At 40.9% G+C, this 19,963-nt stretch overlaps 1 protein-coding gene across 2 annotated transcripts in view; it reads left to right on the top strand.

Moving 5' to 3' along the window:
- JADE3 (jade family PHD finger 3) overlaps positions 1-19,963 on the top strand; it is a 70,426-nt gene that overhangs the window by 19,126 nt on the left and 31,337 nt on the right. For both annotated transcript variants that reach the window (XM_068421191.1, XM_068421182.1), the window contains exons 2-3: positions 15,082-15,141; positions 16,275-16,357. In XM_068421191.1, the coding sequence (XP_068277292.1) occupies positions 15,093-15,141; positions 16,275-16,357 (132 nt within the window). In that variant the 5' untranslated portion in view covers positions 15,082-15,092. The remainder of the gene's footprint in view (positions 1-15,081; positions 15,142-16,274; positions 16,358-19,963) is intronic.

Genomic DNA, 19,963 nt, shown 5'->3' with positions numbered 1-19,963 from the left:
TTTGGCTGGCTACCAAAGATCATAAGGAGTGGCAAAGAGAAGAGATGCAGTCATCTCAATTTCAAGACTCCTAGTTCAAAGCTTGCTTCTGCTTTGACTGTTTAAATAAAAAAAAAAATAAATAAAAAAAAAGGGTGGAGTGTTTTTTCTCGTTTTCAGCATCAGATACTCAGAATTTTAGAGAGCAGATCTACAGACTCCAGCTGGGCTTCGAACATCTGAGTGCAGTTGCTATTGTGCATAACCCATTCATTTTCTGCAAATAGAGCTTTGGCCTTGACTACTCTTGCACCATCCCTTTGTCTTCAAGGGGTCAGGGCTTAGCAATTCTTTTCTACACAAAACCAGCGTTGGTCTCTCCTCCCACCTGATTCTGTGCTGTTAGCAGTGCTACAATGCGATGTGCTTTGCTATTGCAGTTGGAAAATATGACCCCAGACAGATCTGACTAATAAAATAAATGGCTTGGATGAGGTGGATTGCTGTCATGTTTGGGCTTTACAGGCAAAAGTTTAAGCACGGTTATTTTTTTTCTCAGTAGTTTAAGTAGGTTTTTAAGAGTTTAGCTTACGAAATTCAAGCATGCAGCAACACAATGCTGGCTGCAGGTTTTGGGTTATTTCCCTGTGAGTTAGGAGAGAGACAGAATAACTTCAGATGTGGAAAAGTTTGAGATAATAAACCTGTAAGAATTCACATGAGAATACCATGCTAGTTATCCAGATTTGGAAAAATGGAAGGAAATGGAAGTGTAGTGGATTCTTAAACTTCAGACATGGAATTGAAAGTTAGTTATTAAAGGGATTGAATCTCTGCAGAGTAGAAGCCTTGGAGGGAAAAAAAAAAGAGGACTAATTAAATAGGCATAAACTTTTGCATGTTTTTCTATATTAAATATCTGTCTGCTTACTAATGTGTCACTTACAAGAATGTATTACTGGTCAGCTTCAGGAAAGCTACAATTCAAGTTATTCCTGCTCTGTAAAAGCGCTAACCATCAAGCTATTATATATTCCGATTTTGGATACTTTAAAAGGTTTTGGGTCTTGAGAAGTTCTCACAGCCTTTTTGGTTTTGTGGTGGGGTTTTGGTTTTTCTGTTTTGGGTTTTTTTAAAATTTATTTATTTTTGAAATTTCCTTAGCTTAAAGTTGATCTAGCCATTTGTAAGTCCTCGTGGCACATTCTCTTTAGTGTTCTCTTAGCTTTGTGCAAGCTCGACTGCAATACATAGAAATCGAATAAAGCATTTGTTTGCAGCTATGTATGTTGATAGATACTCATGTTCGATTTAGACATGACTTACAGGAGTTGGGAATAGATATAAAAAGATGCGTATCTGCTGCTTTGTGGCAGATATTAAAAATGACAAGAAAAAAAAAAGAGTTAACAGATTTCAAAGCAGTGGTTTTTGTAAAACAGTTCCTTAATAGCTATATGAAACTCAAGGTTTCACCAGTGAATTAGTGCATTTAACAATGCTTAATGGTGATTTTAAGACTAAAGTGTTTAATGTATAGAAGGCATATATGCTCCTCCAGAGGCAGTAAGGTAAGGCAGAGACTGCTCTTTCCTTTGCACAGATTTGTGAGGTACAGCAGTAGTTTTTGTGTGTGTGTCCATGTGCACATGCACGCGTACATTTCAGGTTGTTCCAGGATGCTTTTTGCTTCTCCTTTCATTCTTTTGGGTTCTCCAAAAGAAAATCCTGAATGGATAGTGCACTAAGGTGCGTGTAGGCTATATTTGCACAGTATGTTTATTTAATTTTTGTTTTTAAATAAAAAGCAACAACTCTAACACACTGTGAATGATCTAATCTTTCACTTAATCATTTTGACCAAAATAGCTCTCTACAGTGAACAGCAATTAACAAACTCTTCAGGGCAACGGTATGTCAACTGTCAGAATCTCTGGCTGTTGTGCTTGTCATAATGAGAATCTTGTCTGATAAGCATACTCATTTCAGTATTTACCATGGCCCTGTAGACCACCTATCTGATATCTAGTCCACAGAGTTCAGGTTGGGAACTGATATATAAAAAAAATAAAATAAAATCCATCGCACAGAGGTATATTGTTATGAGTAAGTCTGGTTGCAGATGAGCTCCCTTACTGAATTAGGCCAATTACTGTCTGATCATGGTCAACAGTGAACACCTAGGGAAAGAAACCGTTATAAAGCTCGTATGTTTCTTGTAAAGTTTTGACTTTGGGATTTCAGGCAGATTGACATGACATACTGTGTTTAATAGCCCTTGTCCTTCATTTGCCTAATTCTCTTCAATCTGTTTACTTTTCAACCTCTGCAACATCCCGTAGCACTGAGATTCTCTAAGTAATTTTGTACAAAATGACTTTTTTTTTCTTTTAATGACTTTCCTTTGAAGCTTGTTCTATAACTTTGTGTCTCCCTTGTCTTCTGCGCCATGAGAAGCAGCGAGTAGGCTCTTCGTCTTGTTCTGTTCTTTTTACTACTTGTAGCAGATCTCTTCTGCGTCCTCCTTTCTCACCTGGGTAGTCATGGTCTGTTTAATCTCTTACCCTAAAGCCATGGCATGCTCCCCGTACGGCTGTAGTTGGAGGTTCACATTCTGCAAATACTTTTTCTCCAGTGGTGCCAGAGGGAGGGAGAAGATACTCCTTTGCTCTTAGCCCAAATGAGCGATCTGCTAGTGTTGCTCACCCATACAGCTTTGTCCACGTGGCTCTGTGGGTGTAGCAAATGAAAACAGGCAGGCTTGCATCAGTATTTGTTGCTGCTGCTCTTGGGCCTTGCCAGAAGGATGCCTCTCTTGTATCAATGCACAGCTCTCCATGGTGTTCTCCTTGCAAAATAGTTTCTGCTACAGCTGATTTGGGAATGCCCAATGACCCCATTCTTAAAGGCATTCAATTAATGTGTGTGTTTTCATCTACTTAAGGCCTGTCAGAAGTGTCCTGCAGGTGCTGTGGTGTGGCTGTGCATGTATTAACTGGGAGCTGTTGGTGTTGAGGTAGGCAGCAGCGCTCAACCTCCCTTGACAGGGACAGCCGAGGGAGCGGATGGACTGTGCCTGAGCTGCTCCCGGGTCGCAGCTTCAGCGTGACCGACCAGTCAGTTTTGCTGTTCAAGAGCTAGGGAGGTGGATGGTGGAAGAGGACTCTCAGGTGACTTTATTCTGCCATGGCCCAAGCGCAGGTTCAGTTGTGCCTTCTTTCAGTTGCAGACCCTCTGGTAACCGATACAGCTGCAGCCTGCCCCGTGCCCTGCAGCTACGCAGGGTAAGAGCTTGCAGAGGAGACTTCTTCACAGGTTTATATAAACCTCCCTGACCAACTGGAGTTGCATGTACAAAACATCGACTGTGCAAGTTTTTCATTGCATTGTGGAGTCAAAAGAGTGACTCTGCTGTAAAGGTGTTCAACAGTTCTGGATTATTGTTGGGTTTTTCCCCCCCATTTGTTTTGTTTGTTCAATTTTACAGTTGCATTTTTAGTTGTAACCTCTCATTTTCTCTCCTTGCTTCTCAGCAGAGATCTTACTACCGCTCTTGACAGCATGGAATTCAGGTGCAGCAACTGCAGTATGTTGTGGGTTCTTACCTATAAGTAAAGATGTAGTGAAACACTTCCCTACTTCCATGGCTCATGGGCATTTCCAGTCATTCCAGTACAGGAATGGAGAGTGGACAAAGGGACTGCTTTGGAGTCAGATTCATTATCTCACACCCTTGCAGCGTTGGAAGGTCAGCTGTGATAGTTCCTTATCCTCATAGGACGGAAAGGATAGTATTTTCCTGTACTTTCTGACTCCACCTATTCAAGTACCAGTGCTGTTTGTGACCCACCCTGTGGGGTGGCACCTTGTTTCATGTGCCAAAAAAAAGACACCTCCATTTACTCACTCGGCTTTAGCACGGTTTGAGTAGGACATGCTTTAGAAGAGTGGTGGTCTAGTCTTACTCATTTTAATCTCGTTTATTTAGTCAATGGGGAGGAAGAAGAAGGAGGAATTTAGATGAGTGTTAATCAGTGTGTCCCCTCATTCAAAAAATATAGAAGTACTTTGTCTTCAGCTTGGCTGTTTGATGAGAAGTTGAACCTTATGTGGTCTTCACATAAGGAAGGACACATCTCGACTGCTTTCTCAAACAAGATGTAGCATTCTAGAAACCTCGGGCAAGTAAAATCATCCTTTGGTTCCCCTTTCCAGGGCAGCATCAGCCCCAGTGGGCACATTTGCTATTTATTTTGTCATTGCTGCAGCTTGTGTTATGGCAGGAAAAAAAAGTAAATTTTCTTTTTGCCTCTGCTCTATACTTTAAGTGGACAAACATCAGTTGGTCACAGTATCTCTTTCACAATGTCTTCTCCCACCTCAGTTTGGTGATTTATATAAACCTGGAATGCTATTTATGTTTTTATAAATCTATTTTAAAACTGTCTGACTAAAAGACCCCTCAACATCTTTGGTGTGTTGTATATTACAGATTGTAGCAGGTAACATTAATTGACTGACCATTAAAATTAATTTAAATTCATTAGTTATTAAGACAAATTTTGTTCCCTTTTTTAAATGGTTTTTAAACTAAAAAGAAGTGCTTTAACATATCTTTTAGTAAATTTTTGCTCACATTTTGATGTTTTGATATGGAGAAGTAAAATAATAGTGCAACCACATACAAAAATGTCATGTGTGAAACGCTAGAAAACATAGTAGAATGTCAGTATTCAACCAATGATTGAGAGTATTCCAAATATTATTTTGAGTTCTGGCTGTGACAGTACATTCCCTTTAATTGTTCCTATGCAGTGATCCCCTCGATGCCCTTTTTTTACTTGAGGAAAACTTTAGGATCCAGAATGTTTATTTTCAGCTTGTAAATGAAAACCATTTCTTGTCAGATGAGGAAAGAAACTATCAACTTAATGTTTCCTATAGGAAAATGTTTGTGTTCTTGGTTTCTCCTGTACTTTGAGTAGAATATAAAGACACAGCTTGATGTTCTGCCTTTTGTGATCCTTTAGGTTTTGTTAGTGATGCAAAATTTTGCAGCAAAGCGATTAGCCTCTTCAAAGCATTATAAGGAAGAAATAAATGAGTCAAAACAGATAAAAGATTTAATGCAGGCTGCTGTTATTGATTCGTTTATTATTTGAGATTTAGAAAAAAAGAAAACAAGAACAGTGAAACTTACTTTAATTTATTTTATTAGCAATTACCAAAAAATTAACTGATTATTTTAAGCGAGTATCTTGCAGGATATGAGAACTGTTGCCTGTGCTATTAATAGAAAAGTTGTTTTTCTTAATCCCAAATAGTGCATACGTCTCTAGATCCTTCCTTTCTTTAATATTTCCTGCCTGTGTTCCTACCTGTGATACTAGTTCCTTACCTGTGTTTTGTCGTGAAAGCATGCATTAGTTCAGCTGGAGAGCAGACACCCAGATACAAGTGAGCAACTGCTGGGAGCATCAGGCAGGTAGGGCAAAGTGACAGCTTCACTTCAGCTGGTGTTAATACTGGTTATTGCCTAATTTTCAATTAAGTAGTGTTGCTTCTGTGTTTTTTTTATTCCCCCCTTTTGCTGTGGTGCAATTGTATCACTGTACAACAGCATGACGATTCTTAGTGACTTAGGGTATCACAGGGATTTTTCTTCTGTTCGACTCTGCGTGTGCATCATCAGGAAGGGCATCCAGTGGTGAGGTTGCAGGTTACGCGCTTGGGAGATCTGGATGCAGCTGCCTGCTTTGCCCGAGGCTCCTCGCGTGATGTATGGCTGCTCTGCGCTGCAGCTCTGAAATGTCAGGGCTTTCGGTGCTTGCTTCACACGAGCTTATCGTGAGGGTAGATACAGTAAAGACTGCGAAACAGCGAGAACCAAGGTAACGCGAATCATACCAATTCTTAAAATAGAAAGCCCAGCTAAATGCTCTCTGAGGTTTTTCTGCTCAGTCATATTGGTGAAGTGTGTGCATGCTGCTGCTGTTTCTCGCTGGCACTTGGCACGCCTGTGACTGCAGTCTCCTTGCAGATACAGTGCATGTGGCCATCTTTGGGTGTCCAACCCCCTGGGGCAGCTCCTGGGCAGCCGGCTCCTTGTTTACCCCCTGTAGCACTGGGTGTGATGACCCGGTACGGGTCCATTTTTAGTAGCACTATGTCCACACTAGTCTTTTCATCTAAGAGGGCATTGTCCTTAGCTTTGGCTTTGAGTAAGTACACGTGGGCTTTTGTGGGGTTTTCTTTTATCTCTTGGTTATTAGATGCCTCAGTGTTAATGTCAGGTTTTTCTTCTGAGGAAGCCCTGTAAAACAGTTACTGTACAATCAGTAACTGCGCTTCCCCTGCTGAGCACTCTTTAGAGCTGATGAACTGCCTGAGGTGCTTTTCTGTGATGCTTGGTGCACATGGGTTGCTAGAGGGCTGTAGGCAAGCTAGCCCCTGCTTCCTGGGGGTTTCCTTCAGGGATCAATTAGCTGCCGTGGAGTTTCCAACAGCCTGACAAGAGGGTGTTTGTTTGTGTGGCACTGGCTTGAAGAAGAGCTGTGATGGCTTCCCTCCGGCGACATGGCACTCCTCTCCTCCCTGCCCTGGGGGCCTGCCGGCCACCTCGGCCTCCGGCATCGACCTGCTGCGTGGCGGCCGAGATGGTGGTGCTCCGTGGCCCACCCGTGTGCTTAATGCTGGTGTTATTTTCCTGCTGGGAACTTGTTCCTCGTTTCATCGCGCTGGGGCCTTTGTCGCTCCCCTGGTGAGGGCTCCCACCGGCCGTGAGGCGGGGTGGGCAGAAGGGGAGCGCCGGTGGGCTGTGGTGCCCCCTCAGCTGTGCACGGGCAGCCATCCCCAGCACCGGACCCTGTGAGGGCAGCGATTCCCTCTCTTGAGGGCCATGCCCTCACTCCAGCATTTCCCCTGACTGGGAGCAAAGCTGGGAGGTGGACGAGGAGCTGGGAGGTGGGTGAGGAGTGTTCAGACACATCTCAGGCACATGAGCGTGGCAGTGCCAGGCAGCGCCGGGCTGGTTGTGGTGCCAGGGGAGAAAGTGCTTTTTTTCTTCTTTTTTTATTTTATTTTAAAAGCAGGCTTGCACTGAAACTCAATATGGTATTTTGAAGGAAACAATTTTTTTTGTGAGTCCAAATCTCTACTGCTGTTTTAGGAAAACAATAGTTCAGTTAATAAACGGGTGGTGTAAAAACAGTGTTGTGTTCAAGAGCGGAAAGTAATAGTGAGGACTGAAATAGAGAGGAGCAGAACCGCATATGCATTGGTGTATTTGCTTGAATTAATGACAGTCTGTTCTTGTTTATTTTTTTTAAATTGATTCTGCCCGGATCGGTATCGTCTTCAGGATGCTAAAGCTGCAGTGTTTAATGGGCAGAAATATTTCCATGTCAGCCTGGCCCACCTGGCTGCTCTGTGTGCAGGCCAACACGGGCAGCTCGCTTCAAAGATGAAAATAAGGCTGCTCGGAGGAAGCACAGGGAAGAGAGAGTGATTTAATTTCTTTCTAGCCTCTTGGAGAGTTTGTGTTGAGGTAATGGTGGTGCTGCGCGTGTTGCTGGTGACTTGCTCTTCTGAGAAGGATTTCTGATTTTTAACGAGCTGCTTGGCGTGAGGCGATTTAGCTGAAGGGCTCTGGTGGAAATCTGTCGCCCCTGCGCTTGCCGTGGGTTGGCGCACGGATGCGGCACCGGAAATTAAAAGCTGCGCTTCTGTTTTCAAGGTAGGAAAGGCAGTTGCACTTGGGGTGTGCTGTATTTCATTGTATCGTCAAAGCTTGTTATAAATGTGAAGTAGCATCACTTACCCTCTTTTTATACTCACAAAGCAAAATGATGGGCATTAAGTGCTTTGCACTAGACCGAATGATGAATCATCGTCGTAGAAGGGCAAGCAAAATGATGTCAGGGTTCCCTTTTGGCCCATAATCCACAAATGAATGTGGGGGGGGGGGGTTATATTCGGCGTTTCTTCATCCTAGTTTTATGATGTATCAGCTGACTTCAATCCAGAATTTAACTATTTCAGGGGATAAGTCATGCTGGAAGATGATATTTTGGACTTTTTTTTCCCCTCATTTTTAAACCCATGATATCCTTGTGGCAGCTGCCGAATTGCCTTACATAGAAAGGTAATGTATAAAGAAAACAGAGCTTGAGACTATGTCTAGTTGCTATTGCACTTCTTACAGACCCATGTTATTAGCCAGATTTCTGTAACATGCAGTTCCTTGCCTACTAAAGTTATTTATTTGCCTTAGTGACAAAGGAATCAGCCGTCGCCAGTAGGGCTGCTTCTAAAAACTGGCACATTCTTCCTTTGTTAAATTACAGATAATTATTATGTTAACCAAGATTTAGTATGAAATAGTAGCAAGAAAAGTTTTGTTTTGTGGTAGGCCTAGTAGAGTCTTCAGAGAATAATTCAAGATTTTATTTTGGGGGCGAGGGGAGGATAGGATAGACGTGGTCACTGTGTTACAGGGTTCTTAAGCAGAGTAGGGGTATACTACTAATTTTTTAAAATTTTCTGGTTAGAGTGAAATAAAGAAACATCACTTTTTTTGCTGAACTTCCTTTTCTGTGAATTGTTTAACTTTTCGAACCTTTTCAACACAGCAAATATTGCTAACCCAAGTTCCAAGTGGGTATTTTTTCCAGTTTATATAGCCTTTTTGTGAGATTGGATAGGATATTAAAAAATAATAATAAAAAACCCAAACATGAGTGATCTCTCTTCCTCTAGTTATTTGAAAGGTTGTATTAACTCTACTCATATTTCGTAATTTCCCTGGCAGTTGACTATGAAATTTGACCTATTTAAATGGTTTTACTGTACTACATTTCCTGGAGACCTTTCAAGATAATTTGCTTCCTAATCTAAATTTAACAGTTACATAAACCACATTTTGGAGACTTGGAAATTTCTACCTACTGCCTTTGCCTCTTTTTTTTTTTTTTTTTTTTTGTAGACAAGCCATGTTGTAAAAATGTAAGTACAGAATTTTAATCTGAGATTTGCATGTGGCTTGTCATTTGGTTTTCGTACATAGATACTGTTTTTCTTTTTAATAAGCTAAAGAAAGTAGGTTATTTTTTGTCCCACTTTGAAAGTTTCCTTAGCGCTGTGGCCAGTTCCGTTTTTGTCAGTCTATTTTAAAATGTGAAGAAATAAAATCTCACAGGTCTAGGATATATTTGCGTTACAGTTCCTTGAATTTCTTGGTTGCCTTTTCCTTCTGTGTAGGTCTTAACAGGTACTGAGTAGCATATGGATATGTTTAACCTTTCTCTGCAACAAACTGAAGCCAGGAAGGAAGGACTGCTACTCCTTGGAGATGCTGTTTTGTTCAGAAATCTTGGCTGGATTTAAGGATTCATTTTGTACGCTTGTCACTGATGTCTTGCCTAATATGCTGTGTGAATTCAGACTCTCTGACATACCTCATCCTTCTTTCTGCAAACTCTGTTACTGATAAACTCTGCTGAGGAATGTGTCAGAACAAGAGGATAAACTTAATAGTTTATTTAGTAAATGTAGTTGTTTAGTCTGACACAAACTGAAAAGGGAAAAATGTTTGCTGTTGTTTCTGCAGGTATTTGAAATGGGATTTTTGTTTTGAATAAGGCTCTGAAATTTTGTTAACTGCTGTTTACATGTGCTGCTTGACTGATTGTTTTGAGTAATGCATGGCAAGTAGCTTTTCAGAAATGGGAAGTGCCTTAAGTCAGTGCAACATTGATTTTCCTCGGGGAGCGGAGAGAATGGTGGTAGAGGCAAGTGGCTGTTTCTTGTTCACTTCAGCAGCGCAGATATTCGTGAATAAGCAAAAAGCAGCAAACGTAATTTAGAAATCATTAATTACAAAACATCTCCCCTAGATTTTTGGAAATAGTGGTGTTATCCTTTCAGTCAGATTCTTGCACATGCTGGCTGATATGTTGATTACCCTTAGCTTGGGATCCATGTTTAATTTCAGCCAGGGGAGTGCAGTGTGGCTTTTTCCTGGCTTTCCTTGAAAGTGCAGTGATGTGCTGGATCCAGCATCAGTTTTGGCTCCAGGGCAAAATTCCCAATATGGGCAGCAGCCTTCAGGAATCTGGGGAAATGCTGGCAGCACGATGATGTTGCTGCCCGTGGCTGAGGAGAGTGCATTTCCTGGGGTTATTTTTGGTTGAACACCCAAAAGGTTCAGGGCATCTTGACCTGCATTCAGGTGTTTAGGTGACAGCAGGGAATGAGGCTGATTTCTCTTTTTTAAGTTGTGATTCTTGTCTTAAGCTGTTGTGAGCAGATCGGGGATACGCACGCAGCCATGGCTTGACAAGTCAGAAATGCGACAGGTGTAGAATATGGTTCAAGTTTAGGAACCACTCCAATAATTGATATTAAAAATGACACCAGAAAATGTTCCATTGCAATAATTGCCTGGAAAGTTGAGTATCTTTTTTGCTCGTGACGTGGCGATTTCTTAATCTCACTTCTGTATTTTAATTTTCATTTAAAAGATCCCTGAAGGTGAGCATCTTTGGAATTTGTATATGTTGTCATACAAGTGATCAATCAGCTGTTAGTCCTTCTGTGGATTTCAGGAAAAAAAGGGCAAAAAAATGCTTCAGATCAAGACATGTTATGTTCTTATTTTTAATGATTATGTTTAAGGTAATCTGTGCTTGACCATAAGGCTTGAACACATTTTGAATCCACAGCCAAAGCACCCCTACTTACCTTTTAAGGTAGTGAAAATCATTACTCAGTGACTGGGAAATAAGGGTTTTCTTGGGGCTTTTTGTGCGGGTGGAGCCACTTCCCTCTTTTGCTCTGCAACAACATTTCGGTGTTGAGTTGCTTTACCCTCCGTGTTTTTCTTAGCTTGTGCATTGGAACAGCTAGGAAGTTTAAAAGCTAAAACTAAGTTCTCAAAGTACAAACAAAAAGTTCAATATGCACATTTGCAAAACGCCTGTATGAGGATAAAGGAAGTGGAAGGAGGCTGATGGTTTTAGCTCCTTGCTGTCTGTCATTTCCATCATGCTCCTAATGACGGCTCATCTTTTCTTACCTCTTTTTTTCTTTGTAAGTAGCATCCATTTGAGGCTGTTTTCTAAATTTTTTTTAACTATTCTGTGCAAAAAAATATTTCATATCTGTTACAAAAATTTACTAAATTTTTCATTCTGTGTGTAAAAAGAATAGTATTTACTTGATTCTCTTTTGGAATTGCCCCATGCCATTTATTATAGCTGATACTCTGAGGCAGGAAAAGGGCACTGACAGTCTCATGAATTTATTTCTCACCTTTTCATTAAGTCTTGATGCACATGTTGAAAAATATTAATTGTGCTCCTTTATTCTAGGCTTTATTGTCATAAAATTTCACCATAGTTTTCAGGGGTGAAGTTAGAAAAGGGGCAAAGCTAAGATATATGAGAGATTGTACCCATTTCTGTGCGATTTTTGGTTCTGCTTGTTTGGTTTGGGATTTTTATATGCGTGGATTGCCCTTCCTTTCTACATTTAGCCTTTTTAGGGATATATATGTGTGTGTGTGTATATTTTTAAATTTTATTTTAATTTTCTCAGAGTGCTTTGCAAGTGAAAAAATGTAAATGTAGTGGAAGAAGCAGGAACTGAGGCACAGGGTTGCTTGCAGCCTTGCTCTAGACTGTATCAGCTGGCTAATAGTATCATTGTCTGAAGCTGAGGGACAAAGTGGAGGGTGCTGGACCGCTTTGGGGGGGAATTGGACTGAAGCTGGGAAAGGTTGACATTGGTTTCCATGTTGTGGTGTCTGGCTTTGCATATCCTGGTCTTTCTGAACTGAGCGGCTGCTGATTCTTCCGCATTCTGCAAAGGCAGGTGAAGGAGTGAGACGGGAGCTTTACCACAAAACAGGTGTTACTTGGGATCCCTCTGTAATGGCTAGGGAGCAGAAACATCGTTAGTGAGCTGTTCTGATGAGCCCTCACACTTTGGGGTGGAAGTGAGCTGGAAGTTGTGTGGCAGTGCCAGTGTGCACAAGGGTACAGCAAAGGAGTCTCCTATTAAAAACCAAAGTGAAACCCCCTGCAGAGGTGGTCCTGTTGAATGGTGCTGAGGCTGTTACTCCTGTATCATGTGGGGGCATGCAGCACGTTGGTCACTTTAATAACCTGTCTTACTGAACGCAGCATGCCTGTGATTTGTTGTAGCTCTGTGGGTCTTATTCACTGTTGTTGTGGTTAATGTTGCTGAAAAAAATCAGGCAGGGATCCAGTGTTATTACTATTTGGGGCTTTTACCCTGGGTGACTGCTTTTTCTGTTTCTGTCTGCTATGATAGAGGTGTAAATCTCTTCCCTAAGCTGCTACAAACCCACTTCTCAAATACAACTTTTATTTTTTTTTTTTAGTTTTGGTTTGTGTTTTTTTTTTCACAGGGATTTGTTGGCAGAGGTGTGCTTTCTGTTCTGAAGTTTTTGTTAACGCTTGCCGTTTCTGTGTAAGCTGTCTTTGAAGTAGCCATCTCCTCTCTGCTTTCCCAGTTGCCCAGGCAGAAGTCCAGGCTTCCTGGGTGTTCCCTCCTGCAGTTGTCTCTCTCAACCTCATGTTTGACCCTGCTTTAATTGAATGTTCATGTTGTGCTCTGCAGATAGCTGTCTTTAGTACAGAGTGAAAAGGTTTTATTGCTGCATGTTTATATAGACTATAAGAGATGAGAATTACCTGCCATAAGCTTTCAGCACCTTTTAACAACTGCTCAAAAATTCATCTGAACATAAAAACAAAGCAAGCAGCAAGTACTTGCATTTCTTGCTAAGAAATGGAAGCGAGGAATACTGCTTGGCACACCTAGATGCTTCTTTTCATCGTCTCCAAAGGTCTTGTAACTTGCCTGATGGTCTGTAAGCCAAGGCTGTTTGGAACTGAAGACTGCCAGTGGAGAAGGCATTGCCACAGGCAGAACCTGCTCCTTTTTAGGGTGGGTTGTATGCTCTGGGGAGCTGGGTTTATCTGCTGGAGTACAAGCTCTCAAATAAGCAATAGCATTTTATTTGCTCTTCATTAAAGTCTATGCCTTTAAACTTCATGAGCTGGCAAGACTAAAATAGTCTTCTAGTCCTCCCCTAACTACTCAGAAGTTAACTTCAACTCTGGTGCCCCCAAAACATGCACAAAGACAAGCCCTTCTGGCCCAAGTGCCTTCTACCTGTCAAACAGCTTTTCATTAAGAGATTCATGGAAGTTTCTTTGTCTGACTGGTTTCTGCACAAGCCACCTTACATTGCTAGCTGGAAGTGAAGTCCTGCGGTGCTTTGAGTGTTTTGCTTTTTATGTCATTCTTCTGTTGGACACTGGTCTTTGCGTACAGCGTGGCTGCTTTGCCTGCTTCAGGTTGCTTGAGCTGTGAGAAGATGAATTAATGTGAAATTAATTGTTATATAGTGGGAGTTTATAGCTTGCTTAAGTGATACAAATTAGACCTTTTGATGTCCTGTCCTGTTGACCACTGAATCACAGAATCAACTAGGTTGGAAGAGACCTCTGGGATCATCGAGGCCAACCTTTGACCTCCATCTGTCCTCTTCCCAGGTTAAATACCTGACTCAAAGTTCTGTATTTACCTGCTTGAAAACTGCACGCACCGCTTTCTTTGTCAACTTCCAGGAGTGTGGGCAATGTCTTTTTATAACAGATAGGTCAAAAAGATTGTTTTAAACTTTGAGTGTTCATTGCATTTAGATTCAGTAAATTCACTCTCTCAAATATAAAGGCTACTGAAAATTTCAACTAAATTAAACACTTGTGCTGCAAACAATTCGACTGCAATCTCTTCAAAGCCTTTGGACAGGCTTCTCTTATCTGGAAATCTCGTTTATCCCATGGTCTTTGGATAATCTCAAGACCTGTTGTACAGTAACTAACGTGGAGGGTTTATCAAATGGGTTATTTAGCTGCATTGCTTTTTTTAACAGCATGTGGTTTTGTTTAAGAAATGAGGCTGCTTACGTTTCACGTGTGGCCAGGCTGGCACTTATAATACTGCAGGTGTTTCAGGTTCAGCTGTCTGTAGCCTACTTGTGCCTGTCTTCTGCTCTTTTTTTTTTAAAAAAAAAAAAAAAGAAGTTGTTATCTGTTCTTGCAGAATCATTTTTTACTTTTTTTCTCTAACGATTTGCTCATTCAATCCATTAAAAAGATAGGGGTGATTTTCATTTACTATTATTAATTGTAAACTGTTATTGGTTCTTATTTAACAAATGTAACATTGAATATTATAGAATGGCAGGACTTACAAGAATGTGTATGGTTTTCTGTTGACACTTGTTTAGAATATATAGCTGATCACTATTTTGATCTTTCTTTTATGAAGTAGTGGTGCAGAATTTTCTTCTACCCTGTTCTCCGTATGCGTTACATGTTCAAAAATGGATTTCAAAAAGCTCAATACCTTTTTTTTAATGGAACTGGTGCAGCACCACAGAAGTATTTCTCAGTGATACCTTTGATCACTTCTCAAACTTCTGAAAACCACATTTCTTGTGGACTAAGCGGTGATCAGATGATTTAAACTATATGGCATCAGTCACCATTTTCTGTGCTTGTCCCTATTTAAAATCCGCCTTCTGTTTTGCGTGGATGCCTTTGGGGTTTTTTGCCTTTTTTTTTTTTAAGGTGAGTTATATTTCTAAATCCTTGCCTTGCTGCGCATCCTCCTTATTTCCTGGCCTCCACCCGGCTCTCAGCTAGCGACTGCCACCATGGCAACTCTTCCTCTGGCTGAACAGATGGGACATTGAGTCTCCTCCGAGAGCAGAGCGCCACTCGAGCCCTGCCGGGAATCAGCTGGCGGTTTCACTCCTTTCTGCAAAATTTAAAGCAGGCTCTGCCCAGCAGAGGCATGCTGGTTTTGAGGGTGCTTAGTTTCACAAATAATACTGTGGTCTAATAGTTGCTTGCAGAAATAAAACGTAGTGGCTGAACTGGGATTATTTCTGTGCCTGAAAGCTCTTCAGAAGAGCTTTGCCTTCAGTGCGAAGAGCCTGGCGTCATCCAGCAGCCGGTGGTTTTCTGGTAGAATGGTTGCTATCAACTTTTTTTTTCTCTTTAGGATGCGTCAGGATGAAACGCCACAGGCATCTAAGCACCAGTGACAGTTCAGACAATGAGAGTAAGTAATACCTACTAGTTTTTCTTTGGTCTATCACCCCCTTGTGGTTTCCTTCTGTGGTTTGAGGGCAAACCGTTTCACCTCTTATAATTAAAAAAAAATGTTTCTTGCTTGATTTCTTTTCGTGTTCTGTGGTCTTTGGTGTTCTGAATCCTGTTACGGGAGAAAAATGAGGCGAAGGATCCTGTAAACCTGGGGGGAGTTTTGAGTCTACTTAGAATTTGAAGAGAAACTTATATGTCTTTGCCATTCAGAGTTGGGGAAAAAAAAAAAAATCTGTAATTCAAGAGAAATTTTACTGTCCAGGGTCCTATTTTGTAATTAATTTTTTTAAAAGGAGTCCTGTTTTCTCTTGTGCACAGCCTCAACTTTAAAATTACTGGGGGTGGCAAGCTATTTGAGCTTTGATATGTTAGAGTTATATATAAGATAGCATTATAACCAATATTAATACAATATTGATTGTTATGTTATCTTACACTGGTTCTTGGTCTATTCCACTTTGGTCTATTATACAATTTAATAAAGTTACATTTTAACATTGGCACACGTCTGCCTGAGGTTGCGTCTTCCCATTTTATCTGCAAAAAAATCATCTGTATGGCAGGGTCTTGTTTGTTTCTTATAAACCTGTACCTATCTAATAACTCTATACATAATGATGATTCATTGTCATATTTGTTGCGAGTCATCAATGTATCCTGTACTGAAATAACATTTTGCCCAGAACTGTCTAGACATCACACTACGATCAGCATGCTTTAGTATCATTGCTTTTTTGTTTGTTTTTTTTTTTTAGCACTTGCAGACTCTGTCCTCGGTTTTGCTCCTCCTTCCACTTTGTTAGAAAGGAAACGAAGGAAAGTGGTCTGCCTGCTTGTTTCAGTTTACTCATGCTGGTATTGGGCAGAGCAGAATGTACCCATAAACTCAATGTGCTGTGGTTTTACAAAGAACGAGTGGAGCAGGAGGAGCTGTAATCAAGCCTACAGACTGCTGAAGAGTTTTTTGCCCACATCTTGTCAAAAAATTATGATAATTCAAGAGATTGGAGTGCCTTGTGTTTTACTGAAAAATTAAATGAATTGAAAGGAGCTATAATGGTCCTTTTTTATTTATTTTTTTTTTAACAGGTCCTTCCACTTCCTTTTCTTCTTGTTCTAAATACAGGAGCAAGTCAAAAACACCAGCAAATGAACAAAAGAAACCTGCTGAGGTAAGAACCAGGGTTAAAGATTGGTCGCTGGTAGTTTTTTGTCATGTAGTTTTCATGTTTCTAAGCCTTGAAATCATGAGCTTTGAACTAGTGCCAGTGAGTCCTTTTCTCACCTGTCAAATTCTCTGTGAAACTGTGTTTTCCCCACTGTGCGAGTATTGTAGGAGCTCTGGTGTTTGATGTCCCAAAATGACTTACGGCATTTGCAGACAGTAACATGTAGTTCTTTCTTCCCCTGAAATTTAGTCTCATTTTGAAACTGAAAAAGCTGGGATGGTCTTATGATTTGAGAGCATACCACAAAAAGAAGCCATCCCTACTCTGCCATCCCTGCCTGCTAAGACCTCTACACCTATCACCACTGTCACTGGATCTGTATTCACCAATTGAATAAATTGGTATTTTCCAGTGCTCAAATCCATCCTATCAGCCATTCCACACATAGCCCTTTTTGGGGAGGATTTGTTGGCTGCCTTTTCCAGATTTTATGCTTACTTTCTTAAGGGCTGAAGTCAGACAATAACTGCAAACAGGAGAAATGTTTCTTGTAGCTAATTCCCCCTACTTGCTATCACATTCCCTCCAAATGAGTCCTTCAACATGCTAGTATGACTGTTGATGCCTGAGGTTACTGAAAAAAAGACTGACAAAACCCACTTTGCTTCTCTAGAATTTAAAGCTGAGAGTTATGTCCCAGAAGTAATTTTGTGTACTATACCAGTAGCTTTTTACCTGCTTAGATACTACTGTGAGAGGTTGCATAAACTATATAGATTGTGCTCATACAGCAAAAGCTATACATATTGTTTTATTTACAGCCACCAAGAAGGTTAAGAAAAGCCTACTATGCTTTTTTCCTTTAAAATGCTGCTCTGAGGATTATGGTTCTGTAAGAATTTTAATCTTAAAATGGCTCGTGGCTACTGAGGTCTTGTAATTGTTGCTCATGTTTGCCTAGGCAGTAGTTTTGTTACTAGCCAAGCTGGGCAAATAGGAACTGAAACACATACATTGCCAGACTTCTTGCTGTTTCGAATACATCTCAGTGCTAGTCCCTTACCAATCCCTTCTTTTTGCCCAGCCATCCAGCTTTCTTCTTGTATCTCTTTCGCATAGGGCTTGTCCTATTGCTGTTTTCTTTGACTTTGCTCCATGCTGTCTTCATGTGCGTATGCATGTTTTAAACAATAATTATGAAGATGTGGTCCATGTCTATAGCATACAAGTGTTCTGTTTACGTAACTTCTAGGAATTAAAATGAGTAGGGTTTTCGGTTCCTCCTCTTGAGATCTTCTTTGCTGCTTTCTACCTGTTCTGAGACAAAATCTTGAGCCCTTTAATGCTTGAAAACATGAAACTTTGAAGAACAAAATCTGGAATATACACTTGGAATTAAAAAAAATGTATTTCGTAACATCATCCTTCTAGTAATATTGGCATCTTTTTGTCATCTTTCATTTAAGATCCCCCTCCCAGAAAAAAAGAAAGAAAGAAATCTCAAACCTTAGAATATGTCCTCTTCTGGGGTGTTCCAAGCACAATATTTAATAGAACCCTGGAAAAAAAATAAAGTCCTCTTGGAATGGAAGGGAAGGTGACAGTAATCTCTACCGCTTGTACATAAGACTCTTGGCTATCCTTCTAGTTTTTCCTTTCCTTCTGCTAGAAGCAAGCACTCCTTCCAACCCCTTGAAGAGCATATGCTGGAGAGTGTATTACATGAAATGCTGTTGTCAGTAGAGCATTGAAATTGATTATTTATGCACCAAGTGATGACAAGGGTGTAAAGCAAAGACTGAAAAGGGACCCCACCTCACACCCTTCCAAAACTCATGTTGTAATTCCACAAGTTTTTTGTAGTAATAGTTGTCTAGTATCTATTAGATAGAAATTTAAAATTTCAGGCTGACAGCATCCCTTTAGCAAGGGCTCTCTAACAAGTTGGCATTGCTCTCCTTTCATTCACCTCTGCTTGCCAGGCAACAGGCTGTTTCTTGACTTAGTGATGCAGAAAATCTAAAAGGTCAAAGCTATAAATAGCTGTTTGGGAATATTTTTGCTCATGGTCTTCAGACATTAATTTTTCTTTCATGCCAGTAAGCCTGGCTTTCTCAACTAAATTGCATGTGATGAATACATAGGCTTTTCTCCACTTCCTCAACCATCTTTAGCCCAACCCAAGTGCCTGCGTTCTCTCTCCAAATAAAAGTTGGTACTGTGACCAACAAGCAAGTTAGTGTATCTGTCAGTTGCTTCACAGGACTTGTCTGTATGTGCCATGGTCCTCTGTGGTCGCCTGTAAAAAATGATGAGTGGCTGCAGTTGAGGACTGCTGTGCCTTGAATTGAATTGCCTCCCAGGTGCTTCAGAATTGAGGTGGGTGCAGGGATGGCCTCAGTGCAGCGAGGTCATCTGGTGTTACTGCGGGGCAAAGGGCTGCAGTGTTAGAGTGCAAATGTCAAAGCCCGTTCCCAGAGCCTGACTTACCCCAAGGGATTACATCAATGCAGAAGGGATGTTACCAGGTCAGACCTGGGGACTGCTTACCCCATTCTCCTTCTTGGAGAAGAAGGTGAGAACAAGGCAAACCTGCCTGTAACAGTGCTTCTTCAAACCGTAGTGTTTCTCTACGTAATTTCAAAAGCAAGACAGTGGCTCTTTCTTGGTGCTCCCCTTCTGGATTGCAGTCTATCACAAACTACTGAAATGATGACTTAAAAATTCTGCTGTCTCATTAGCTTTAGCGTTTACTTTGAATAAATAAATTGTGTTAAGGTTACAGGCACACCAGCAGTATAAGTCATAACAGTTTTTCAGACCTTTATGATGATGTTGGCCACATGCCATTCGTGGTGTTGCCCCTCTCAGGTTTAAACACAGACAGGAGGGGCTCGCAGGCCGAAGCAGTAGGCTGTGTGGGAGTAGCAGGGTGGGAGGCATTTGGATGTCTAGCTCAGCATGAAGTCTGTACTTTGCAGTTTCCTGTCTCTGTGGAAGCTGCAGCAGAAAATGATGGCAGAGTAGTTGGAATAATTTTTGCAGGGGAAACCTACTAGCTGACCGTCTTGAGTGACTGTTTCTTTTCCTTTAGGCTAGTGGGATCACAAAAGAGCCTAAGAGATCTTTATGACACTCAAGCTTATATTTTTTTTTCAGTCCTCTCTCCCTCTTGAAACTGTAAAGGAGTTAAGTTAGCATTGTGCTTTTTTTTAACCCTTCCCATGTAAGATGGCAGTATTTTACCTCTCTTTGCAAATAGGGGTTTGAATCTCACAACAATAGTATTTTTTAATCCTTCATTACTGACAGCAACAGTTGTGTTATCATGTGAAATGTAGCTTGTCTTCTGCAAGTAAATGGTCTGCTTTCATTACTTGGGTATGTGAAACATTTTTAGTGGCATTTAACTGCCACATAAGTCATAGGTCTCGATGGTAAGGAGCATCCTGTAAGACTAGACTCTTGGCAGAACTTTGGTTCCTTTTGCAGTTTGAAAGTGGTTGGTTTTGTTCTGTGAATGAATGGGCAACGTGATTAAATCATATTGCTTTGCATGTACCGTGCATATTAGAATAGAAGACTGTTACCTTTACGTGCATGCTCACA

This window comes from Nyctibius grandis, chromosome 2, assembly GCF_013368605.1.
Source record: "Nyctibius grandis isolate bNycGra1 chromosome 2, bNycGra1.pri, whole genome shotgun sequence".
Classification (NCBI taxonomy): domain Eukaryota; kingdom Metazoa; phylum Chordata; class Aves; order Nyctibiiformes; family Nyctibiidae; genus Nyctibius; species Nyctibius grandis.
This window is presented reverse-complemented; position numbering and strand designations above follow the sequence as displayed.